Consider the following 27,936-nt stretch of genomic DNA (forward strand, 5'->3'; position numbering starts at 1 on the left):
AGACATGACTGAATAAACTGATGGTTCGAACTAATGGTTTGGTAATATTCAAATCCGTTAGCATCTACCTGCTTCGGGAATGGATTCATTACATTCTTCTTGAAGTCTGATGGTATTTCGCCAGTCTCACACCTCTTGCATATCAGGTGGAACAGTTTTGTCTTGGTATGCCCTCACAAGGATCTCAATAATGGTGTGGAACCTTGTCGTCTGCTCCAGAGGCCATGTATTACGTCTTTACTGTTCTGACTAACTCTTGCTGCAATGCCATGTAGCCTATCCCATCTTCATCTACTTTATCTTTCTCTTCCATAATGATATTTACGTTTTGGTCAATCAACTCCGTGTGCAGACACTCGCAATCTCGCTGACACACACACACACACACACACACACACACACACACACACACACACACACACACGCAATCAAAATAATTCAGTCTTTGTCTGGGACAGAAATAAAGTAAAATTTTCCCAGTCTCCGAGTCTAACCTAGATTTTCAGCATGTTTTCCTTGGTTAACAGGTAAATGCTGGACCTGGAAATTCTCTCCCATTAATTTAGAACTGGGATTCCCCCTGCGCCATTCCCATCCTTTTGGGACAATTGACTGGAAAGAAAAGCCACACTTAATTCGGCTGTATCTAAAAAAGTCCGCTCTGCTCTTTGGAGAAGAGAAGTGCAAAAAACAGTAGTATTGTTACGATTTCTCGTATAGCTCCTCTGTGTATTTCTTCCACCTTTTAACTCCCGTTAGACCTGATCAAATTGCATTCTGCATCTGACCTGTTACAGGACACCAGTCGCATCTCCCTACAAACAGGGTGCAGATGAATTTGTCACCGAGGATACACAGTCTGAGCTCAGGGAAACGCAAACACGACCAGGCCATTGTGGATTACCTCTGCATCTCTGGTATTTGGGGCTCAGTTCCAAGCGTCACTGAAGACAATTCTACTCCAGTCAGTGAGAGTCCAGGACAAAGACGCGTCTGGAGACGCTCATGACATCCTGTGTGTCGCCCTCCACATGGCCTGACAACCAGGAGTTATGGTCTAGGGTGCCATTTCGTATCATAGCAGGATTCCTTTGGTTGTTACCCGCATCACCCTTCCAGGACAGCGGTATTTCGACGCTGTTCCTCGCTCCGTTATGTTGCTCATCATGGCAAGCCATCGTGGACTTACATTTCAACAAGATAATGCCCGCCTGCACACGGGAGAGTTTCTGCCGCTTGTCTTCGTATTCGACAAACACTACCTTCACCAGCAAGGCCTCCTGATCTCACCGCAATTGACAACGTTTGGAGAGTTAGAGACAAGGCCCGCCAACCAGCTCGGGATTTGATAGTCTAATGCGCCAACTGAGCAGAATTTGGCGCGGTTCCCCTCAGTAGCACATCCAACAACTCTCTCAATCAATACCAGGTTGAATAACAACTTACATAAGGACCAGACGCGGACCAACAAGTCATTGACCTGCTCAGTTCGTGAAGTTCTTTCTTTTGAATAAATCACCCAGTTTTCCTGATATTGTAATCGTTTGTCACACATATGGCATAGGAACTCCTCAGAACCACATCCCAGGGATATCACCAGTCTTAAACAACGCGTGGCTTTGCTGGGAAAGTTGTTCCTCATGACGTGATCTGTCACCTCTAGGTGTTTCTCGCAAATAATTTTAAACACTCTGTGTAATTTCCTTTTTTTGTTTGTTTTTCTAACCACTGTTATGAAATTTCATTTTGTAGAGTTGCTGGCTACTTTAACACACATTCAGTGCAATACTATTTCTTTTCACACCTGAAACATTTTGTCGGCATTATTAAACCAAAAGAAGAAACGTACATACATTACAAACTATACAAATAAATACGAGTAACCTTATAGGTTGGGAAGACACAGCGAAAAGACTTTTACATAATGTGAAGGACAATCAAACAATTTGAAATAAGAGATAGTAAAATAGTACAGATTAAAATTGGAAGTCCAAATCCGCAACAGCTGTTTGTTGTGCTTTTACTGTACGACGACCGCTTTCATATCTCGGAGGTGTATCTATATTTACATGTACATGGATACTCTGCAAATCACATTTAAGTGCCTGGCAGAGGGTTCATCGAGCCACCTTCAGAATTCTCTGTCATTACAATGTCGTACAGCGCGCGGAAAGAACGAACACCTATATCTCTCCGTACGAGCTCTGATTTCCATTATTGTATCGTGGTGGTCGTTTCTCCCTGTGTAGGTCGGCGTCAACAAAATATTTTCGCATTCGGAGCACAAAGTTCCGTCGCAGTGAAAAACGCCTTCCTTTTAATGATTTCCAGCCCAAATCCTGTATCATTTCTGTGACACTCTCTCTCATATTTCGCGACAATACAAAACGTGCTGCCCTTCTTTGAACTTTTTCGATGTACTCCGTCAGTCCTATCTGGTAAAGATCCCATACCGCGCAGCAGTGTTCTAAAAGACGATGGACAATAATAGTGTAGGGAGTCTCCTTAGTAGATCTGTTACATTTCCAAAGTGTCCTGACAATAAAACGCAGTCTTTGGTTAGCCTTCCCCACAACATTTTCTATGTGTTCCTTGCAATTTAAGTTGTTCGTAGTTGTAATACCTAGGTATTTAGTGGAATTTACGGTTTTTAGATTAGACTGATTTATCCTGTAACGGAAGTTTAACGAATTCCTTTTACCACTCATGTGGATGACCTCACACTTTTCGTTATTTAGGGTCAATTGCCAATATTGGCACCATTCAGATATCCTTTCTAAACCGTTTTGCAATTTGTTTTTATCTTCTGATGACTTCATTGGTCGATAAACGACAGCGTCATCTGCAAACAACCTAAGGCGGTTGCTGAGATTGTCTCCCAAATCGTTTAGAGAGATAATGAACAGCAAAGAGCCCATAACACTACCTTGGGGAACACCTGAAATCACTTCTGTTTTACTCGATGACTTTACGTCAATTACTACGAACTGTGACCTCTCTGACAGGAAATCACAAATCCAGTCACATAACTGAGACGATATTTCACAAGCACGCAATTTCGCTACAGGCTGCTTGTGTGGTACAGTGTCAAAAGCCTTCCGGAAATGCAGAAATACAGAATCGATTTGAAATATCTTGTCAATAGCACTGAACACTTTGTGTGAATAAAGAGCTAGTTGTGTTTCACAGGAACGATGTTTTCTAAACCCATGTTGACAGTGTGTCAATAGAGAGTTTTCTTCGAGGTAATTCATAATGTTTGAACACAATGTATATGCAAAACTCCTGCTGCAAATCGACGTTAACGATAGGCGCCTGTAATTTAGTGGATTACTCGTACTACCTTTCTTAAATATTGGTGTGACCTGTGTAACTTTCCAGTCTTTGGGTACGGATCTTTCGTCGAGCTAACGGTTGTATGTGATTGTTAAGTATGGAGTTAATACATCAGCTTACTCCGAAAGGAACCTAATTGGTATACAGTGTGGACCAGAAGACTTGCTTTTATTAAGTGATTTAAGTTGCTTCACTACTCCGAGGATATTTATTTCTACGTTACTCATGTCGGCATCTGTTCTCGATTCGAATTCTGGAATATTTGCTTCGTCTTCTTTTGTTAAGGCATTTCGGAAGGGTGTGTTTAGTAACTCTGCTTTGGCAGCAGTGTCTTCGATAGTATCTCCATTGCTATCTTCAGGTCACATGAAACTAATACTTAATGTGCCAAGAATTCCAAGATACAATTGGGCGTAGAATATGTCACTGCTCGGTAAAACCTTGGATGAAACGGCAGATGGGCATCCGATCCAAATAATGCATGATCACCAATACATCACCAAAGCACAGTCACAAGACTAGCCTGGGCATCACATGACAATCCAGGTATGACAGGATAAAACCATCGTCAAAATCAGCGGGAGAAACAAAGAATTAAAAGACAAACTATGCTTGCGTGTTGTCAACGTACTAAAATAATTGGCATGCGTCAAACAGAACTACACGTCACACCGCACTGTGTGACTAACGCTGCAACGAAGCAGTTTCAAAGTGCCAGCGAGCTAAACTAACCAGTTAACTGACTAAACCCAGCGTGCGGCACTTAATCGTTACCGTCCCTGCCGCGGGCACTGCAGCATGACTTACCACATGGAGGTTCTTCATCATGCAGCCGACGAAACACTGAAATCAAAAACATCGATAAGAGTTAACACTGACTGCGCAAGAGAGTTACAAGCTTACGAACTACAAAAATGCTATATCATTGTTACAGAATTTCTACGACTAATAGTGATACTATTAATGTTTTGCAAAAAATGTAGATCGTAGATATTACGCAAAATATTTAGTACAGAAGAAATAAATAATGCAATAATGCACAAGGATAATTTTCAACGGATGGAGCCTTCAGACTTGGGGAGGCAAAATACGATTCATGGACATATTTTCCGGAATGCTTGTCTTTCGAGTTACCTATGTTCCCTGCTGACATTGTGATTGTGTCAGGGAAGCCAAATGATCTTGAAGACCAGTTGAACTGGACGGATAGTGTCTTTAAGAACGACTATAAGAGGCTCATCTACAGAATTAAAACAAAAGTAATGGAATGTAGTCGAATCATAATAGCGAAAACTGACGTGGAGGAAAGCATTCCGTAATACATCGAAACTTCCCCGTGAAGTTAATGCGCATGTGGAGTTACGAAATGCCAATGACTGCAGTGTGACATACTGCAGTAGTTGGGATAAATATACGGTGCAGTCACATTGGTGTGATCACTGGCTTTGTTCGACGTCGACGTGTAATAACCAGTCACAGATGGCAGATGGCAGCACTGACAGTGGAGGGGTATATAAAGTGTCGGGGGCACTAGGGAAACAGTGCGAGCGCTGTTGCGGTGCGGAGGGGGAGCCATTTATCTGACATCCAGAACAAGCATGATCATTGACTTTTGGACTAAGGGTGGAAACACTTCCGAAACGGCTAAGTGTGTAAACTGTTCGCATGCTACTGTGATTAACGTATACCGTGCGTGGCTAAACGGCGCTCTCCAAAACAGGTGCTGAGGCAACCGTGGTGCAGCACTGGGGTGAATGACGGCTGCAGAGATGTGTGCAGGCGAATTGACGTGTAACTGTTGAGCAACTTGTAACACCGAAAATGCAGGATGCATGGCACCTGCCACCGATATATAAAATTGTTTGCTGAATTGTATGTAAATATTTGTAATTTAAATGCTTTCTTTTAATAAGTAAGAACATTGCTTTAATGTATGTGTACATTTAGGTAGAAGTCTGTTGACATTTCATTGTATTTATCTGTGTCTAAGCTCTGGGGAAAAGCCAAAAGAATTGTTATTCGCATCGACTAGCAACGATAATGGCAGTGCTTGTGCGTTGTAAAATCTTTGGGTAGGCAGCTGTTGCGTGGAGCGCGGGGGGGGGGGGGGGGGGGGGCGGGGAGGGGTAGACGGGTTCCGGCGCTTGTAGTGTGCGGAAGTGTGGTGTTAACGCTCTCGCAGTAGAGAGTACCAATTTCAGCGGCATAATATACGCGCGCCGGCTAGATGTCTAGAGCAGGAGTACGGACAGTGGACGGGCGGAAGAGGCTTAGTTAATTACGACTGCCCGTTCCTATAATTAGCCGTGCTCCACAATATCCTACCGTCTTCAACAACAGCAGCATTTACAGCAACACAGTTTCGTCGTCGGCTCCGAGTTTCGTCGTATGCACAGCACTGAAGTACGACTGTTCATTGGTAGAAAGTACACTCCTGGAAACTGAAATAAGAACACCGTGAATTCATTGTCCCAGAAAGGGGAAACTTTATTGACACATTCCTGGGGTCAGATACATCACATGATCACACTGACAGAACCACAGGCACATAGACACAGGCAACAGAGCATGCACAATGTCGGCACTAGTACATTGTATATCCACCTTTCGCAGCAATGCAGGCTGCTATTCTCCCATGGAGACGATCGTAGAGATGCTGGATGTAGTCCTGTGGAACGGCTTGCCATGCCATTTCCACCTGGCGCCTCAGTTGGACCAGCGTTCGTGCTGGACGTGCAGACCGCGTGAGACGACGCTTCATCCAGTCCCAAACATGCTCAATGGGGGACAGATCCGGAGATCTTGCTGGCCAGGGTAGTTGACTTACACCTTCTAGAGCACGTTGGGTGGCAAGGGATACATGCGGACGTGCATTGTCCTGTTGGAACGGCAAGTTCCCTTGCCGGTCTAGGAATGGTAGAACGATGGGTTCGATGACGGTTTGGATGTACCGTGCACTATTCAGTGTCCCCTTGACGATCACCAGTGGTGTATGGCCAGTGTAGGAGATCGCTCCCCACACCATGATGCTGGGTGTTGGCCCTGTGTGCCTCGGTCGTATGCAGTCCTGATTGTGGCGCTCACCTGCACGGCGCCAAACACGCATACGACCATCATTGGCACCAAGGCAGAAGCGACTCTCATCGCTGAAGACGACACGTCTCCATTCGTCCCTCCATTCACGCCTGTCGCGTCACCACTGGAGGCGGGCTGCACGATGTTGGGGCGTGAGCGGAAGACGGCCTAACGGTGTGCGGGACCGTAGCCCAGCTTCATGGAGACGGTTGCGAATGGTCCTCGCCGATACCCCAGGAGCAACAGTGTCCCTAATTTGCTGGGAAGTGGCGGTGCGGTCCCCTACAGCACTGCGCAGGATCTTACGGTCTTGGCGTGCATCCGTGCGTCGCTGCGGTCCGGTCCCAGGTCGACGGGCACGTGCACCTTCCGCCGTCCACTGGCGACAACATCGATGTACTGTGGAGACCTCACGCCCCACGTGTTGAGCAATTCGGTGGTACGTCCACCCGGCCTCCCGCATGCCCACTATGCGCCCTCGCTCAAAGTCCGTCAACTGCACATACGGTTCACGTCCACGCTGTCGCGGCATGCTACCAGTGTTAAAGACTGCGATGGAGCTCCGTATGCCACGGCAAACTGGTTGACACTGACGGCGGCGGTGCACAAATGCTGCGCAGCTAGCGCCATTCGACGGCCAACACCGCGGTTCCTGGTGTGTCCTCTGTGCCGTGCGTGTGATCATTGCTTGTACAGCCCTCTCGCAGTGTCCGGAGCAAGTATGGTGGGTCTGACACACCGGTGTCAATGTGTTCTTTTTTCCATTTCCAGGAGTGTATTAACGGCTAACCCAGCATCACAACTGATTGTGATTTGATTGATAAAATTTATTTAAATAATAATCAGTTAAACTCAGGACGATTGTGTCCTCATTGTCCTGAGACATTGTTACCAAGCAGGGTCTTCGTTCCTTTTTTTCTTATAAGCTAATCGAATGTCATAAGACACTAATTGAATAGTCACAGCCAGTTTATTAATGAATAATTTCACTTTTAAGAATTTTAGCCTCAGTCCACTTTCAATTAACTGTTGTACAACAGAGGCTTCAGTATATGTGTAAACTAATGCAATTTCATTTCTCAAGTTTGAGAATGAATCACTGGAAAGAATCCAAATCTAAAGAAATGCACAAATTAAGAGTGCGGAAGTTTTATTTGTTGTACATATGGTTTGGAGCACATCGCTGTTTGGTTTGGTACGTATTCTATTATTTATTTTTGTTCAAGTCAGTTGTTCAGACAATAACTTGAAATCCAATTTGCAAAATAAATAACTGCAAAGTAAAAGTGCTTGCTTTTTATTTTAAAAAAAAAGTCTTTCATGTAGTTACGTTGAGGTCACTGAAAGTCATTGTTCACGTAACAAAGTTCAGTACCAACATACAGTTTAATTTGCATATTTTCAAATCATTTCTCGTTTTTTTTTTTTTCAAAATTTAGTGACAAATATAACATAAGAGTGACTTCTCAGTTTTTTATCGTTACATACTCACTTAAAATTAGTGTCAAAAAACGAGATAATCTTCAGTTGCCACATCAGTGTTTAATATTACATGTTTTTCTTCCCCATCACCTTGTACAGGATTTAGGATGTAAATTGCCCTAGTGGGCTGGTGACCGTTAATTATTTCCTTTTCGTTCATTAGTGTAACTTTTGGATTCATGATCAGTGATACCCCTTTTCTGTCCAGTGCTGTTCGTGAGTGAATACGCAAAATAACTTCCATTTTTCCAAATTATAGCACTGTTCGGTTTAATTACTTTTTTATTTTTAGTAGACTTTACCATCTGAAGGGTCTGTTGTATACTTTCCTCCTAGTTATCGGTATTATTTCTTCGGCAAAGATAGCCTTATCCAATTAGTAAAAATCCGTTAAGCATACACGCGATCCACGGTCATATTTTATATCGTAAGCAGCTAGGCCGATTGGCAAGGGGGAGGTTACAAACTGACGCCCAGAAGAACCAAGGGGCTGCCGACACCAACGGTTTCTCCTCGACGACCATTCAGCGAGCGTTGCTGCGCATGGGCCTCCGCACCAGACTACGGTTCACCTTCCATTCTGACTGCTGCTCACAGGCGACGAAGGCTGGAATTTGCATAGCGGAGGTCCGCTGAGTGGCGAGAGGTATCCTTCTCACATCCATCACGTTTCACGCTTCAATGGACAGAAGACCATTGGCGAGTACGGCGTGAAACGACTGAAGGTAAACAGGGGGGGAGGGTTACGGTCTGGAGAATGTTTTCGTTGCGTTCCCTGCAGAGTGTACTTCTGCCTCCTTTAGTCTATTATATTCATCTCCAAGACCGTTCAGATTTAGCAAGTACTCAAAGACAGTGTTGATAAAGCAAACAGAGAAGAGCCAAAGAAGAATAGTAAATTTCGTTGTAGGTTAGTAAGTGCCAAATCCTCACGGATATGCTCATCCAACTCCGGTGGCAGATGCTAAAAAAAAGAAAGGTGTTGTGCATCAAGATGAGGTTCTTTGTTCCCGAGGATGTACTTATATAGATGAGTCAACCAATACATTGCTTTCTCCTATTTCTCGAAAAGACCGTGAAGGTAGAGAGATTCGAGCTTACATGGACGCTTACCAGCAATTGTTCTCCTGCGAACCATTCGAAACTGGAACAGGAAAGGGTGTACCGATACTTGTTGATGACATTAAATAAAGCGAACATTTTTATGTACTGAAATATGTTTGATCATACGCAAAGATTTTTATGGAGGCGTGCTAAAGATAAAAGGAACTAAAATTAATTTGAGAATAATGTCTATAAATTTGGCGGAGCAATTGTGTAATAATAAAGAAACTCTTTGTTCTTTGTAAATAGAATGAAAAGATTTTATTTGTTAATTATTGCACAATGACAAGGAATTCACTGTTACGGTTCTCTTTTTCCGGAATGCGCGCAACGGTGGGCCATTGAATATAGTACGTCTGTAATAACTTAACAATTGTTAAAATATGTTATAGAGAGTTATTACTGTTTCATTTAAGTAGACAGCCCTATCCCATGCAAGTTGTAGTGACTTTTATAATTTTCAGTGACTGTAGCAACGCAGGAAGTTAGCGCTAATGACAGTCATTGTTGGCCGCCATTACCGGCCGTAACATTTGTTTTGCATATTTTCACAGCTGTATAAATAATTTCTCTTTGACAGGGCCTGCATGAACATATTAGTAACTTAAACCATTTGCAGTATTTATCGTAATTTGTGGATTATTAGTTCAGAGATTGAAACACGTATGTAACGCAGCAGCGATGGCGAGGCATTGCAGCGTCTCTGACCAGAGGGTCTGCGCTTGACCGCGCGAGTGTTGCGAGCGGTTCTCAGTCTGTAGCTCGATTTAGTTACGAGCAGTCGGTCAGTAGTAGTTGTGCAGTGCAGTTCGCTACTAGTCGTCATGTAGTGCAGCACGCTAATAGTCGTCATGCAGAGCGGTCGGTCAGTAGTAGCAGCCCAGTGCGGTTGTGTGATGTAGGCGGTCGGCAACACTGGTCAAGATGCTGAATGAGGTATACTGTTAATTAATATAATCATTAGATAATGTAAAAATTTATTTATTGTAATTATTCTCCAACAAGTGCCCCAATAATAATTTTTATTTCAAAAGCATTTTTTCAAAAATTTTATTTTTTATTGAACTAAAGATTTCGTTGCACTTCCCATTTCACTCCACTTTTTTTAAAGAAAAATTTCAGTAAAATCACAAAAAAAGGAATATTATTATTTGCAATGCAGTTCCTCCAAGCCGTGCGCACGAAAAAGAGCAGAAATTTGACATCCAGTTATTCTGAGGTAAGACTTTAATTCTGATTGTTTTACACAGGGCCAAAGACCGATATTTCGGTTTAATTGAATTTTCTTATCACTGAATTGACCTTAATTTTTTTGAAGAACTTATATTTGAGTCAGATTGCGAATTTCACATTTTTGTTGCCATTGTCAGTACATTTCATTGTGGGCAGGTTACGCTTAGCGCAATGTCCATTAGCATCCCTAAATAATATTGTCCATTCTTTTAAATCATTGCAGGGAGGTTATTCTTGGCTCCTATTCATTTATTATTTCTTTCTTTTAAATTACGGTGGGGAGGTTACAAGATTCAAATTGGCCGCTTGACGACGATCGATTATCACTTCGAAGACAATATTTTGAGGTAAAAAGTAATAAATAGTTTACGTTTCCTTTCGAAGAGAAAACAATATTCCACCACGCGACACACAAGAATATTTTCTCAGGTTTAAGTTTATCACGGATACCCTGTGATGTTTAGCTTTTCGAAACATCACGTAAACATTTTACGTGTACTATTTCAAGACGCCTCACGCCACGCATACGTAGTGAGGCTGTGTGCCGTTATTTAAAACAATAGTATTTTATCTAAAGAATCATAGCAGATTTCCAGATTTCAATATATTGACCCACGTTTTAACTTGAATTATATCCTTTTCTCTGGCACATATTTTACTACAGTACTTTTCTGTATAATTTTTCCCTCTTTAAGATAGGTGCCCCAAAAACCAGTACATTAAGGCACCAGTACAAGGGGGCGGGGGAGTGATAGTGGAACACAAAGTATCTCCTGCCACAGATCACAAGCTTGCTTATGGAGTGTGGAAGTAGATATACAAGGTGTCCCGGGGAGGAATTTTTAATATTCAGGGATACGAGAAGGACGATCATTCAGAGCAAAGACATCTAGGAAACATGGAGTCTAAAATGCGTAACTTCAGAACCTTCAGCACTTGTCTATCTTCGATACTGTATGCTCTCTGCTTTAAATATTTTGGTAGCTGGTAGTCTGGACAAAAACAAATACAAATTCTAGTAAACACGGGCCCCAAAATGAATACCTTCAGAGCTACGATGTCTTGTGCTGTACAAGATACCTGTTTTGCACTAGCGAAGATGAACAAGTGCTCATTGCTCTTACTCTATGTATTCTAGAGCCCATGTTTATACGACTTTTTTTGTTTTGCTTCACATTACCGCATCCCACGACAGGGAAAGCCAACAGATTACGGTAGAGGGAGGATGTGTTTCACAGTATCGAAGATGAAGTAATGCTGATAGCTCTACAGGTATGCATTTTAGGCCCCTTATTTACTAGACTTTTTTGTTTCGAACGATGGTTCCTTTCATATAACTGAATACTGACCATTCCTTCTGGGACACACTATATAGACACAGGCAGCGGTATCATCAGCCAGTTCCCAGTAGTTTAGCCCCTTTAAACGCACAATCATCATCAGTCAGTTATACCGATAGCCTGAACTTGATAGTTGAAGCTGACTCACCTTCTCCTCTGCAGTCCTGGCCTCCTTGTTGGTTCTGAGCGCAGCCAGACTATCTGCGAACAGGAAAGGCGCCAATCAGAGACATCAGATATCTCCCAATAATCATCACCGCACAGCTCCCAGTTGCTTCAGGAGCAACAAGTGCGCGAGGCGTTCGCTTTGTAATGCAACACTTTCTTTTCTGAAAACAGGTTGGTTTTATTCAGAATTGCAGTACACCACAAAACACCCCATTCCCTAGGCTACAAAACCCTGTTGTTGTTGTGGTCTTCAGTCCAGAGACTGGTTTGATGCACCTCTCCATGCTACTCTATCCTATGCAAGCTTCTTCATCTCCCAGTACATACTGCACCCTACATCCTTCTGAATCTGTTTAGTGTATTCATCTCTTGGTCTCCCCCTACGATTTTTACCCTCCACGCTGGCCTACAATGCTAAATTTGTGATCCCCTGATGCCTACCAACCGGTCCCTTCTTCTTGTCAAGTTGTGCCACAAGCTCCTCTTCTCCCCAATTCAATACCTCTTCATTAGTTATGTGATCTATCCATCTAATCTTCAGCATTCTTCTGTAGCACCACATTTCGAAAGCTTCTATTCTCTTCTTGTCCAAACTATTTATTGTCCATGTTTCACTTCCATAGGTGGCTACACTCCATACAAATACTTTCAGAAACGACTTCCTGACACTTAAATCTATACTCTATGTTAACAAATTTCTCTTCTTCAGAAACGCTTTCCTTGCCATTGCCAGTCTACATTTTATATCCTCTCTGCTTCGACCATAATCAGTTATTTTGCTCCCCAAATAGCAAAACTGATTTAGAACTTCAAGCGTCTCATTTCCTAATCTAATTCCCGAAGCATCACCCGACTTAATTCGACTACATTCCATTATCCTCATCTTGCTTTTGTTGATGTTCATCTTATATCCTCCTTTCAAGACACTGCCTATTCCGTTCAGCTGCTCTTCCAGATCCTTTGCTGTCTGACAGAGTTACAATGTCATCGGCGAAGCTCAAAGTTTTTACTTCTTCTCCGTCGATTTCAATACCTACTCCGAACTTTTCTTTTGTTTCCTTTACTGCTGCTCAATATACAGATTGAATATCATCGGGGATAGGCTACAACCCTGTCTCATTCCCTCCCCAACCAATGCTTCCCTTTCATGCCCCTCGACTCCTATAACTGCCATCTGGTTTCTGTACAAATTGCAAATAGCCTTTCGTTCCCTGTATTTTACCCCTGCGACCTTCAGAATTTGAAAGAGAGTATTCCAGTCAACATTGTCAAAAGCTTTCTCTAAGTCTACAAGTGCTAGAAATGTAGGTTTACCTTTCCTTAATCTTTCTTCTAAAATAAGTCGTAGGGTCAGTATTGCCTCACGTGTTCCAACATTTCTACGGAATCCAAACTGATCTTCCCCAAGGTCGGCTTCTACCAGTTTTTCCATTCGTCTGTACATAGTTAGTGTTAGTATTTTGCAGCTATGGCTTATTAAACTGATAGTTCGGTGATTTTCACATCTGTCAACACCTGCTTTCTTTGCGATTGGAGTTATTACATTCTTCTTGAAGTCTGAGGGTATTTCGCCTGTCTCATATATCTTGCTCACCAGATGGTAGAGTTTTGTTAGGCCTGGCTCTCCCAAGGCTGTCAGTAGTTCTAATGGAATGGTGTCTATTCCCGGGGCCTTGTTTCGACTTGGGACTTTCAATGCTCTGTCAGACTCTTCACGCAGTATCCTATCTTTAACCATACAGTAGAGCTGCATGCCCTCGGGAAAAATTATGGCTGTAGTTTGCCCTTGCTTTCAGCCGTTCGCAGTAGCAGCACAGCAAGGCTGTTAGTGTTACAAGGCCAGATCAGTCAATCATCCAGACTGTTGCCCCTGCAACTACTGAAAAGGCTGCTGCCCCTCTTCAGGAACCACACATTTGTATGGCCTCTCAACAGATACCCCTCCTGTGTGGTTGTACCTACGGTACGGCTATCTGTATGGCTGAGGCATGCAAGTCCCCCTACACAACGGCAAGGTCCATGATTCATTGGGGGGTATTTTTCAAAATAATCTCCGTTCAGTACGACGGCCTTACGCCACCTTAACGGGAGGGCCTGCTGACCGCGTTATACCACTCCACTGGTTGACACCGGAGTCAACGTCTTGCTGCGTAATAACGCAGGCCAATGATGGAAACACTTTTTTTGCTGTAAATACCTTATTCTTACGTTTTTTATGGTGGTAAATTCAAATACGATACTTAAAAAACTGTATACCCACCATTTATTCGCATTTTACAGTTAAATTTATTAATTTAAGCGACGTTTTAAAGAATTTAACGGCTTTTATATAGTTAAAATAATTTAAAAATGACGTGTAATGAATGTAGATGATGTTGGTAGCACTGCTGAAAAACATTTGCTGGCAAAAAAGGTCGATTCTATTTTTGTGTTAACCGATTGTGTTTTGTTTACTGTCAACCTAACCTCAATTTTCCGTTTCCTGTACGTGTGATCAGTACAATGTCTAATCATGGATGTAAAAATTCTGCTGAGAGATTTTGTTATACATTCCTGGAAATTGAAATAAGAACACCGTGAATTCATTGTCCCAGGAAGGGGAAACTTTATTGACACATTCCTGGGGTCAGATACATCACATGATCACACTGACAGCACCACAGGCACATAGACACAGGCAACAGAGCATGCACAATGTCGGCACTAGTACAGTGTATATCCACCTTTCGCAGCAATGCAGGCTGCTATTCTCCCATGGAGACGATCGTAGAGATGCTGGATGTAGTCCTGTGGAACGGCATGCCATGCCATTTCCACCTGGCGCCTCAGTTGGACCAGCGTTCGTGCTGGACGTGCAGACCGCGTGAGATGACGCTTCATCCAGTCCCAAACATGCTTAATGGGGGACAGATCCGGAGATCTTGCTGGCCAGGGTAGTTGACTTACACCTTCTAGAGCACGTTGGGTGGCACGGGATACATGCGGACGTGCATTGTCCTGTTGGAACAGCAAGTTCCCTTGCCGGTCTTGGAATGGTAGAACGATGGGTTTGATGACGGTTTGGATGTACCGTGCACTATTCAGTGTCCCCTCGACGATCACCAGTGGTGTACGGCCAGTGTAGGAGATCGCTCCCCACACCATGATGCCGGGTGTTGGCCCTGTGTGCCTCGGTCGTATGCAGTCCTGATTGTGGCGCTCACCTGCACGGCGCCAAACACGCATACGACCATCATTGGCACCAAGGCAGAAGCGACTCTCATCGCTGAAGACGACACGTCTCCATTCGTCCCTCCATTCATACCTGTCGCGACACCACTGGGGGCGGGCTGCACGATGTTGGGGCGTGAGCGGAAGACGGCCTAACGGTGTGTGGGACCGTAGCCCAGCTTCATGGAGACGGTTGCGAATGGTCCTCGCCGATACCCCAGGAGCAACAGTGTCCCTAATTTGCTGGGAAGTGGCGGTGCGGTCCCCTACGGCACTGCGTAGGATCCTACGGTCTTGGCGTGCATCCGTGCGTCGCTGCGGTCCGGTCCCAGGTCGGCGGGCACGTGCACCTTCCGCCGACCACTGGCGACAACATCGATGTACTGTGGAGACCTCACGCCCCACGTGTTGAGCAATTCGGCGGTGCGTCCACCCGGCCTCCCTCATGCCCACTATACGCCCTCGCTCAAAGTCCGTCAACTGCTCATACGGTTCACGTCCACGCTGTCGCGGCATGCTACCAGTGTTAAAGACTGCGATGGAGCTCCGTATGCCACGGCAAACTGGCTGACACTGACGGCGGCGGTGCACAAATGCTGCGCAGCTAGCGCCATTCGACGACCAACACCGCGGTTCCTGGTGTGCCCGCTGTGCCGTGCGTGTGATCATTGCTTGTACAGCCCTCTCGCAGTGTCCGGAGCAAGTATGGTGGGTCTGACACACCGGTGTCAATGTGTTCTTTTTTCCATTTCCAGGAGTGTATTTGTAGTGAATTTGTGATTAAAAAACACCAAGGAAACATTACAGACTTTGTGAAATGGGTTTATCTATCATACTTTGAATCTAAACTTGGAGATCAAGATAAATCTTGGGCGACGCATAAGGTATGTTATGTGTATGTGTTGAACATCTGAGAAAATGGTCCTAAAAGGAGAAAATAGCCTATGATATGGAGGGAGCGAAGAAATGTTTCCGATGATTGGTACTTTTGCAGTGTTGATATTACTGGTCATAATTCCAAAAAAAGAAGGTAATAAGCTACCCTAGCCTTCCATCCACCATCTGACCAGTATGGCATGGTGTAGATTTGCCGGTTTCTGAACTACCAGATGATTTAAATTCTATTCCAACAGAAGTATTTTCTGATTTACAGTGTGATTTAGATGAAGCAGATGATGATGAATTCCAACAGAAATCCTAGAGGCCAAATCGTTTACTCAAACCGAGCTTAACGATTTGGTTAGGCATCTGGTTTAACGAATGAAAAAGCTGAATACTTGGCTCTATATTAAAAGAAAAGAACTTTTTGGCAGTTGGAACCAGCATATGCAAGTATAGAAAGACAGAGTAGCAATTTTCCAAGGTTTTTCAACAAGAAGATGATTTAGTGTACTGCTCAGACATTCCTAGTCTGATGAATGAGTTTGGTATTGAAGACAAAAAGGAAGACTGGAGGCTGTTTATTGTTTCATCCATAATTAGTTTAAAGGTTGTTTTATTACACAACGGTAACATGTATGCATCTATACCTCTTGGATGTGCTGTACATATGAAAGAAAGCTAGGAAAACCTAGGAATATTGCTAAATAAAATATGCTGTTCTGCTCATGGTTGGATGATATGTGGCAATCTAAAAGTAACATGCATGTTCCTTGGTCGGCAAGTGGCTTTACCAAATTTGCACGTTTCTTGTGTGAATGGGACAGTAGGACTAGGGATCAATACTGGTGCAGAAAGAACTGGCCTGTGAGGGTGTCTCTAAAACTTGGTGAGAAGAACATTCTACGCAAAAACATTGTAAATCCAAAAAACGTACTCCTACCACCTCTACATGTAAAGTTAGGCCTAGTGAAACAGTTTGTAAAGGCTTTGTCGAAAGATGGACCATGTTTTAAGTATCTCTGCCAAAAGTTTCCACACCTTTCAGAAGCTAAACTAAAAGAAGGCGGCTTTGTCGGACCTGACGTTAGAAAATTGATGTTTGATGTTAACTTTGAATTCACAATGACCTTAAATCAAAAAGAAGAATGGGTGTCATTCACGTACGTCGTCACAAAGCTCTTAGGACATGAAAAAGACCCAGAATATGTTTCTGTTACGGCTACAATGTTAAAGAAGTTTTCACCAGGACATGAGGGAAAAATGCTACCAAAACCGCTGTAACACCAGCATGATGGGGGACTACTGTTGGTCACTTCACCGAGAAGTTCAGCAAGCGACTCACCGTAGAGTAAGCTACACAAGAAGGTTCAAAGAAAAAAGAGAAAGAAAATACAAACCAATTCCAGCTGACAACTGAAACCTCTATTAACACTTATCATTGTTTTAAGTAGCTTACTGTAAATACAAACCATGGTTATGTTGTAACGAAGTGTTTCTTTAATTTCCCCATTTACCGTATAGCATAGGATTTTTATACTATATAATAAAAAGCATATTACTCAAATACTATGGGTGGTACAAAACAACTTAGGCTAAATTTGGATTCAGCTCTTAAAAATCTATAAAGATCAGCTATCAAAGTACAGAAGTTTTTCAAAAAAAAATTTTTCGTCGGACTGTGTAATCGCCCCATCATCCAAGCTTCCCGCGCAGTGCATCCTTCTTTGGGCCAAACATGTGGAAGTCGAAAGGTACGAGAACAAGGGTGTAGGGTGGATGAGGAAGAACAGTTCACTGAAGTTTTGCTAGCTGCTCTCGGGTGTGAAAACTTGCGTAAGCTCTAGCGGTGTCCTGCAGAAGGAGAATTTCGTTTGCATTTTGAAGGCTATGTATAGTGCTGCCACCCATGGGAACTTTATGAAACTGTACGGGCTGAAGAGAGAGTATTCCACGATGTGCCACAAAAATGACGTCTTTTCAGCCAAAATTCTACGAGAAAAAAAAGTGCTGCATTAATTATTGAACTCCGCTCATATAACATTCTTTTGCGACCACTGTCAAACCGTTGTCAGTGATTTTTAGTATTGATTCTATATTGGTTCCCCAAATGTGTGTTTTTCACTGTCACAGTGAATCAGACATTGTCAGTGATTTTCAGAATTGAGCCTGTGCTATTTTCTTATGTGTTGACCTGTGATTCACCCAGCTGCAGTAAGATTCGTTATGTATTGCCTTATACGAAAGAATTGTCATGCATGTAACTGGATAACTATTTATTTAGACGCTAGCGTGGGTAACTTGCTGGTATGGATGGTAGACGGTATCCAATTTGTTGGTGTTTGAAGAACAAGGTGTAGTTAGAGGTTATAAAAAAATGGTTCAAATGGCTCTGAGCCCTATGGGACTTAACATCTGAAGTCATCAGTCCCTTAAAACTTAGAACTACTTACACCTAACTAATCTAAGGACATCACACACATCCATGCCCGAGGCAGGATTCGAACCTGGGACCGTAGTGGTCGCGCGGTTCCAGACTGTAGCGCCTAGAACCGCTGGGCCACTCTGGCCGGCCGAGGTTATAGTTATTATCATAAATATTAGAGACCTATGACCACGCTGTCTGGTGTCCTTCCCCAAACAACCAACCAACCAACCATAAATATTATGTGGCTTCGTAGGTTTTCAGTTGTCTTGTGTAATGAGGACAATGTAATGTTTTGAGTTGTTATGCTGTTGCCTAGATACCCCCCGTTCCGTCATATTTAATATGTTATAATAATGTATGTACACTGATGAACCAAAACATTATGACCACGTGCTTAATAGCGTCTTTGTCCGCCTTTAGTACGAAATACATCACAGGTTTTGCGAATACGGGATCCAAATTTGTTGGCAAGTTTGTGGAGGTAAGTGGCATTAGGTGTCTACACGTAGTTCATGTAATTCGCGTAAATATCCGGTCGGTGATTTGCGTAGCCGTGATGATGCCAGATAGGGACCCAGATGGGTTCCATAGGATATACATCAGGCGAATTTGATAGCCGAGTCATCAACACGAGTTCACTACAATGCTTCTCAAATCACTGTAGCGTGGTTCTGGCTCCGAGACACGGATAATTATCCTGCTGAAAGATGACATCGTCGTCCGGGAAGACATCAAGCGTGAAGGGATTTAGGTCGTTCGCAGCTGTCAGCGTGTCTTCAATTACTACTACTACAGATCCCATGCAAGTGCAGCAGAATGTCTCTCATAGCATTACTACTACAGATCCCATGCAAGTGCAGCAGAATGTCGCCCATAGCATTATACTGTTCCCACCACCCTGCGTCCGTGATACGCTGCTTGTTTCGAGACGCCATTCCCCTCGATGACGGCATTTGTGGAGACCTAGTGTAGCGGAAACGTGATTCACCCGCAAAAGCCGACACGTTTCCACTGATCAACGCTCGGATCCAGATGGACCCGTGATCACTGCAATCGTAACTGATGATGTGGTTGGGTCAACACGTGAACATGTAGGCGTTGTCTGCTGCAGATCGCCATGTTGAACAATGTACGACGAACGTGTGCTCCGAACCACTTGTGCGTGCACCAGCATAGTACTCTCTCGGCAGAGATGCGACGGATCACAATCCATCCTACTTCACATAACAGACAAGTCCTCTAACCCCACGTTCTATGTAGAGTCGTGGACGTTCAACGATTTTGCGTCTAGTAGTAGTTTCACTGCTCTTACACCTCTTTCTGTAGATGCTCACGACAGTAGCACGTGAACATCCGACCACATCCACCGTTTTCAAGATACTCGTTCACAAGCTCTGCGTAATAATAATCTACCCCTCGTCAAAGTCGTGTATCTCAATGGATTTCGCCATTTTCAGCCCACATCTTCGCGAGGGCGATGTCCCGTCCGTGTCTCCTCCACTTGCCTACTTTTGTTGCCGCGCCTCCCGGCGGTATCCAGCGTTGCGGTAGGCAGTGGTCATAATGTTCTGTCTTATCAGTGTATGTATATATGTATGTTTATATGTGTACGTTCCACATCTCCTCCCAAATTACTGGACCAATTTCAACCTAACTTGGTACACATTTTCCTTTTGAGCAACAATCACTGCGGGGGGAAGAACCACGTGTCCGTCTCGGTTCGGACGATAAGACGTCATAAACAATGAGATGCGTGAAAAACTGCCTCATCATGGGCGACATTTTGAATTATTACTTCCGTGCAACGAACTCTATTCTCAATCAATTTCGCAGATCGTATGCACATATGACGTTAAATGCACGTGCCAAATTATGCCCCATGTGATCAAAAGTATCCGCACAACTGGCTGAAAATGACTTACAAGATCGTGGCACCATCCATCGGTAATGCTGGAATTCAGTTTGGTGTTGGCCCACCCTTAGTCTTGTGGAGAGCTTCTACTCTCGCAGACATACGTTCAACCAGGTGTTGGAAGGTTTCTTGGGGAATGGCAGCCCATTCTCCACGGAGTGCTGCACTGACGAGAGGTATCGATGTCGGTCGGTGAGGCCTGCCACGAAGTCGACGTTCCAAAACATCCCAAATGTGTTCTATAAAATTCAGGTCAGGACTGTGTGCAGGCCAGTCCATTACAGGGATGTTATTGACGTGTAACCACTCCACCACTGGCCGTGCATTATGAACAGGTGCTCGATCGTGTTGAAACATGCAATCGCCAACCCCCAAATTGCTCAACAGTGGGAAGCAAGATGGTGCTTAAAAAATCAACGTAGGCCGGTGCTGTGATAGTGCCACCCAAAACAACAAGGGCTGCAAGTCCCCCTCCACGAAAAACACGACCATACCGTAACACCACCGCCTCAGAATTTTGTCGTTGACACTACATACGCTAGCAGATGACTTTCATCGGGCACTCGCCATACGCACAGCCTGCCATCGGATCGCAACATCATGTACCGTGATTCGTCACTCCACACAACGTTTATCCACTGCTCAATCGTCCAATGTTTCCTTACAACAAGCGAGGCGTCATTTAGCATTTATATGTGGCTTAAGAGCAGCCGCTCGACCATGTAATCCAAGTTTTCTCACCTCCCGCCTAACTGTCACAATACTTGCAGTGGATCCTGATGCAGTGTGGAATTCCTGTGTGATGGTCTGGATAGATGTCTGCCTGTTACACATTACGACCCTCTTCAACCGTCTGCAGTCTCTGTCATTCAACAGACGAGTTCGGCTTATGCGCTTTTGTGCTGTACGTGTCCCTCCACGTTTCCGCTTCACTATCACATCGGAAACAGTGGACCTAGGGATGTTTAGGAGTGTGGAAATCTCGCTTACAGACGTATGACACAAGTGACGCTCAATCACCTGACCACGTTCGAAGTCCGTCAGTTCCACAGAGCGCCCCGTTCCTACTGAGGTCGCTGATATGGAGTACCTGGAAGTAGGTGGCAGCACAATGCACCTAATATGAAAAACGTAGGTTTTTGGGTGTGTCCGGATACTTTTGATCACATAGTGTAGTTGCATTCCTGGCCAGTTGCATTTTTCACATTTTGTTTCGTTTCAGAAATATGTGAGGTGGCAGAGTTAGATAGGAGAGCCTATATCTTAATGATATGGCAGACAATCTTGACATCAACCTTAAACTTTTCACAGACTAGACAGTTTCATGTAACGAAATTCCGTCTGAATGAAGCTGCAGAAACATTTGACTAGATGTTGATAAGATTTCAATGTGCATCAAATTTAGACAAATAAACATTACGCGCTTCGGAAAACGACAACACAAAACGTGCCATGACTACAGTATCAGTGACTTGCTGTAGCGTGCGATTTACGTGTAGTGGAGTCGGGCTGGGTTGCGCAGACAAAAACTTTTAAGTAACAAGTGCCAAATCAATAAGAGTACAACAATATAATTCTCTGTAGCCCAAATAGTTATGTAGGGCTTGAATATTCTAATAGAAATTATTCTTAACAGATACAGAATAAGGCACAATATAGAACAATTAGCTGACAAATCCGGCTTTGCCCGGGCATTCAGTATGTCAATTTTCTAACAGAAAACTAAAGTTTCTCCTATGCTAGGGGCGATGCTTCGAGTCTCTACAGCACGATTTTGTAAACCTCTCTGTGACAGCCGCTTTTCGTAATTCTATACACGGCAGTTGTTTTCGCCTGTAGCCGTTTGCGCTTCGCAGATGAAAGCTACCAAATGCAGTGCCAGGTGTCAGGGATTTCTGTAAATGGACTGGGCTGCAGGAGTGTCTTATTAGCAAAGAACAAATGTATTAAAACTTCGTTCATGATGCGATATTTTCTCTCGCATCACAGTGTCGTACAACGAAATGTTTGTGTAGATCCATTCAGCGGCATATGTAGATACTGACTTCAGAATGTGTTGTGAACAGAATTGGTAGCAAAGAAGTAACAAATTTAAACATCAGTGACAATGTGGCAGTTTTTGACTCATCTCAGCGTTTATCTCGTCATATGTCCTGAATTACATGTGGTACCATGATACGCTATATGATGGAAAGTATCCGGACACACACAAAAACATACGTTTTTCATACTACGTGCACTGTGCTGCCACCTACTGCCAGGTACTCCATATCAGCGACCTCAGTAGTCATTAGACATCGTGAGAGAGCATAATGGGGCGCTCCGCGGAATTCACGGACTTCGGACTTGGTCAGGTGATTGGGTGTCACTTGTGTCATACGTCTGTACGCGAGATTTCCACACTCCTGAACATCCCTAGGTTTACTGTTACCGGTGTGACAGTGAAGTGTAAACGTGAAGGGACACGTACAGCACAAAAGCGTACAGGCCGACCTCGTCTGTTGACTGTCAGAGACCGCCGACAGTTGAAGATGGTCATAATATGTGATAGGCAGACATCTATCCAGACCATCACACAGGAATTCCACACTGCATCAGGATCCACTGCAAGTACTATGACAGATAGGCGGGAGGTCAGAAAACTTGGATTTCATGGTTGAGCGGCTGCTCATAAGCCACACATCACGCCGGTAAATGCCAAACGACGTCTCGCTTGGTGTAAGAGGGTAAACATTGGACGACTGAACAGTAGAAAAACGTTGTGTGGAGTGACGAATCACGGTACAAAATGTGGCGATCCGATGGCAGGGTGTGGGTATGTCGAATGCCCGGTGAACGTCGTCTCCCAGCGAGTGTAGTGCCAACAGTAAAATTTGTAGGCGGTGGTGTTATGTTGTGGTAGTGTTTTTCATGGAAGGGGCTTGCACGTAAGTCGTTTTCAGCCAGGTGTTCGGATACTTTTGATCTCATAGTGTATGTCAGGGGCTCACACGGTGGGCAGGAATATGCAATCAATATATGTTTAACAAACATCACTTTCAACAAAAAGTCACGTTTTTCTTAAATGGCACATCTACTTATTTTCTGCAGAAATGTAAAATTACGGTACAGTTATTAACGGCACACTTGTTTTCACGGCTTTAAACACCATGCCTCCCGAAGTACGTAGACCTGAGTGGATAGAAAAGGCGCCACAGCTTCTGCCGTAATGCGTGGAGTAAGATTTTCCTATATCAGGCTTCAGGATAGTGCAGCAAACCGCCATTTTGACATAGCAGTATTATGTCACAAAATGTGGCACTGATTCCGTTGTTTAAATTCTAAGGATTCCAGAATGTATAAGGCTCAGAGCAGTGGAACCAAATCTCCCAATACTAATGCTGCCTCTAGTTTTCATTTCGGTATATTTTCTACATGTGCCATTAAAAACTAATGTAACTTTGTCTAGAAAGTGAACTTTATTTACATTTGTGGACTGTACATTCCTGCCCATTGTCCGAGCCCCTGACGGAGACGCATTTGTGGCTAATTGAATTTTTCACATTTTGTTTCATTATGGAACACCCCGTACAACATGAACAACAATAGTCCCAAGTGTTTTCCTGGGGAAGGCCCTTCAACTTTTGTCGGTAGCTCTGCATTCAACATAACGTGATGCATCCTGTCTACCGAGAAATCCTCAACTCAGTCGCAAATTTTGCTTGATGGGCCGTATAATTTAGCTTTGTTAATAAATGTAGGTGTGGTACCGAGTCGAATGCTGTTTGGAAGTCAAGAAACATTGCAGTTACCTGACTGCCTGTTCCATGGCTTTCACGAAATGTGAGAATAGCGCAGGCTTGGTCAGCTTGGGTTCTTCTACACTCAGAGTTCGACATATAATGTATTTTGTCTTGTTTCCTATTTGTTTACGCATTTGCAAAATGCTTGCACACTCTTGCACCTCAAGAATGCAGAGACTTTTCTGGCCATCGTAATATACGAACAGTGCGATGGGATGAGATTTAGACTTACCTAGATTCTCGGAGGCCATGCAAGCTTTTATTTCGCTCATTATTTTTGCGTCGTTGCCATCTGCCTAGAAAAGAAAAGAAACACAGCGTTAGTATGAGAGCTGCCATGGGTTGCATGTAAAGCAGTGGTATCCCGTTTTACCAGAAAGAAACAGGGGAGGCGAGTGTAAGTTATCAAGGAAAAGGCTCGCTGGAACCTTTAACAGCCTTATACTATTTACCCTGAAGAACTAAGAAACTGGTACACCTGCCTAACATCGTGTAGGGCCGCCGCAAGCATGCAGAAATGCTGCGACACCACGTGGCTTGGACCGACTAATGCCTGAAGTAGTGCTAGAGGGAACTGACACCTTGAATCCTGCAGGGCTGTCCGTAAATCCATGAGTAAGAGGGGGAGGAGATCGCTTCTGAGCTGCACGTTGCAAGGTATGATGGCCAGCGAAAGTGCTTCATCTCAGAAGAGTGTTCCTACTTGCTGGAGCCACTCTGTAGCAATTCTGGACGTGTGAGGTGTCGCATTGTCCTGCTGAAATTGGCCAAGTCCGGCACAATGGATGCAAGTGATCGACAGGAAGTTTACGTACGTGTCACTTATCGGAGTCGTAACCGGACGTATAAGGGGTCCCATATTATTCCAGCTGCACATGGCTCCGCCGGCCTGTGTGGTTGAGCGGTTCTAGGCGCTACAGTCTGGAACCGCGAGACCGCTACGGTTGCAGGTTCGAATCCTGCTTCGGGCATGGCTGTGTGATATCCTTAGGTTAGCTAGGTTTAAGTAGTTCTAGGGGACTGATGACCTCAGAAGTTAAATCTCATAGTTCTCAGAGCCATTTGAACCATTTTCACATGGCCCATACCATTACAGAGCCTCCACCAACTCGAACAGTTCCCTGCCGAAATGCAGGGTTCGTGATGAGGTTGTCTCCATACTCGTACACGTCCATCCACTAGATATAATTTTAAATGAGACTCGTGCCACCAGGCAACATGTTTCCAGTCATCAACAGTTCAATGTCAGTGTTGACGGGTCCAGGCTAGGCGTAAAGCTTAGTGCACGAGTGCACGAGTGGTCCTTCAGCTCCTAAAGCCCATATCGATAATGTTTGGTTCAATGGTTAACATGCTGACACTTGTTGATGACCCAGCATTGAAATCTACAGTTATTTGCAGAAGGGTTGCACTTCTGTCGCATTGAACGATTCTCTTCAGTCGTCGTTGGTCCCGTTCTTGCAGGATCTTTATCCGGCCTCAGAGATATCGGAGATTTGATATTTTACCGGATTTATGATATTCACGGTACACTGGTGAAATACTCGTGTGGAATAATCCCCATTTCATGGCTACCTCGAAGATGCTGTGTCCCATCGCTCTTGCGCCAACTATAACGCCACGTTCAAACTGACTTAAATCTTGATAACCTGGCATTGTAGCAGCAGTAACCGATCTAATAACTGAAGCAGACACTTGTTGTCTTGTATAAGCATTGCCGACCGCAGTGCCATATTCCGCCTGTTTACGTACGAGGGTTTACCACAAAGTAAGTTTCGATCGGTCGCTAAATGGAAACCACAGTGAAAATAAGGAACATTTTATTTGAAATAGTTAGCTACATTTTCCAGATACTTCTTTACATAGTCGCCGCTCCACGGAGCGTTATACCAAATTTCCAACACCATCGTCATAGAAGACAACCACGTGTGCTTCCCGATAAGTCTGTACGCTGGTCTATAGCGCGTAGCCTGCACCCAAGTGTTGTCTTCGTATCCAGCGTTTCGTGTGAACAGAGATGATACTCAGGAAGAGCCAGTTCGGGCTGGGTTGTGGGTGATCGAACACTTCCCATCAAAAAGGCTGTAGGAGCGTCTTCACTGCCCCTGCAGAGTGCGGCTGAGAATTGCCACGAAGAAGGAAGTGCGTGGCAGTTGTGTTAAGGCCGGTTCCCACTAGAGCGTGGCAGCGCGTCGTGCGGCAACGGCAGCGGCAAGCGTTTTCCGCTTTGACGCGGCGGCTCGCGGAATTGGCGTTCCCATCTGGAAGCGGCAGATGCTAGCGGTAGCCAATGACGGGCAGCCACTGAGGTACAGGGCGAGACCCACCGAAACGCCCGGTGCGTTTGATTAACTATATCTTACACCTACATGAAGGAAAGACGAAGTTGGGTGAAGACATACCATGTTTTCACTTTCTGTACAAATGTACTCTTTCACATATTTCATTATTCATGTTTTCTCATTTCACCATAAACAGATTTGATAACTACCGTTCATGATTGTTCACTATCCCCCAAACACATTGAAACAATGTACGACAAAAGAGATTATTCAGATAGTTAAGCGAGACAAAAATTTGCCCGCATCTCGTGGTCGTGCGGTAGCGTTCTCGCTTCCCACGCCCGGGTTCCCGGGTTCGATTCCCGGCGGGGTCGGGGATTTTCTCTGCCTCGTGATGGCTGGGTGTTGTGTGCTGTCCTTAGGTTAGTTAGGTTTAATTAGTTCTAAGTTCTAGGGGACTGATGACCATAGATGTTAAGTCCCATAGTGCTCAGAGACAAAAATTTAAAATGTGATACGGTAGCAGGTACAGGGAAACAGTAAGAACACAAAGGCTTGGGGGGAAGGGATGAAAGTGGAAGCCACCAGATAGAATTTCGCACAGAGCATAATGTAATCATCGCCAGCACCTTGCTTAAGAATCATGAAAGAATAATACATATTTGCAACAAAGTTTTAAAAACCAGATTTTAAATTATAAGACATTTCCTGGTGCAGACGCAAACCTACAATTATTTATTGGTTACGAGCTGTGGTTTACAACTAAAGAGACAGTAAACGGTGGCAAATTAAGGAAACGGAACTTGAATAAGTCAAGACCCACAGTTATTCGATAATCTTAAAGTTACCGTAATGCAACGACTGACTGAAACAGAGGAAGGAATCCGCTAGAATACGAATGGATATCTTTGAGAAAAGAAGTGGTCAGTGCAGCAGAGTATGTGAATGGGAAGAAGGTACAGTAGAAATCGTTAGATAAAACGTGATATATTAAATTTGATACAAGGGAAAAATATAAAAATGCAGCAAATAAAGTAGGCCATAGGAAATAGAAATGCCTAAACATGACGTTGACAGAAAGTCCAAAATTGCAACGCGATTTTGCACTTGGAAAACATAAGGGAGTGAAACTGAGAAAGAACAAAGAAAACTTTGCTCAAAGGAGAAGCAACTGTTAAGAACTCATTTGGCAAGTCAGAACTAAGCAAATAAGAGAAGGCTAGAAAGTGGAAGGAATATGCAGAGAGGAGAGGGGGAGGGGTTGTACAAACTAACATAAGCACAATGTTAGATTCCTGTGAGATGTCTGAACACGCAAGGCAATACTGATCCTACCACTTAGCTAAGTAGACACACTGAAGAACTGCGAAACTGTGTTTATAGCGTTTGCATGTTAAGAGAGAGATTTTGACAATCTTCATTAAAACATTCTTTGAAGCTCTGGAGATGTCATCGATAAAACACAGGGCCACAAGATTATCTACAACTTGTACTGAAACCAAACTGCATTTCTAAGACTTCAATGACTTGAAAGGGAAGCAGTAATTGAGAAGGCAGAAGTAGAGAGGATATAAAATGAAGTCAGTGAATAGCAAGAAAAGCGTTCTAAAAAAGAAAATTTGTTCACATCGAATATAAATTCTAATGATTGGGTACTATTTTACAAAGGTATTTGTGTGGTGTGCAGCCTTGTATGTAAGTGAAA

The 27,936-nt window shown here is 43.9% G+C and overlaps 1 protein-coding gene across 1 annotated transcript in view; it reads right to left on the minus strand.

Annotated features, from left to right (window-relative positions):
* The window catches only part of LOC124717339, an 86,573-nt gene that overhangs the window by 37,420 nt on the left and 21,217 nt on the right, over nt 1–27,936 (minus strand). The window contains exons 2-4 of the mRNA XM_047244169.1: nt 24,182–24,245; nt 11,719–11,771; nt 4,144–4,179 (exon numbers count right to left, since the gene is read on the minus strand). Coding sequence (XP_047100125.1) covers nt 4,144–4,179; nt 11,719–11,771; nt 24,182–24,245 — 153 coding nt within the window. The remainder of the gene's footprint in view (nt 1–4,143; nt 4,180–11,718; nt 11,772–24,181; nt 24,246–27,936) is intronic.

The sequence above is a fragment of the Schistocerca piceifrons genome, chromosome 9, assembly GCF_021461385.2.
Source record: "Schistocerca piceifrons isolate TAMUIC-IGC-003096 chromosome 9, iqSchPice1.1, whole genome shotgun sequence".
Classification (NCBI taxonomy): domain Eukaryota; kingdom Metazoa; phylum Arthropoda; class Insecta; order Orthoptera; family Acrididae; genus Schistocerca; species Schistocerca piceifrons.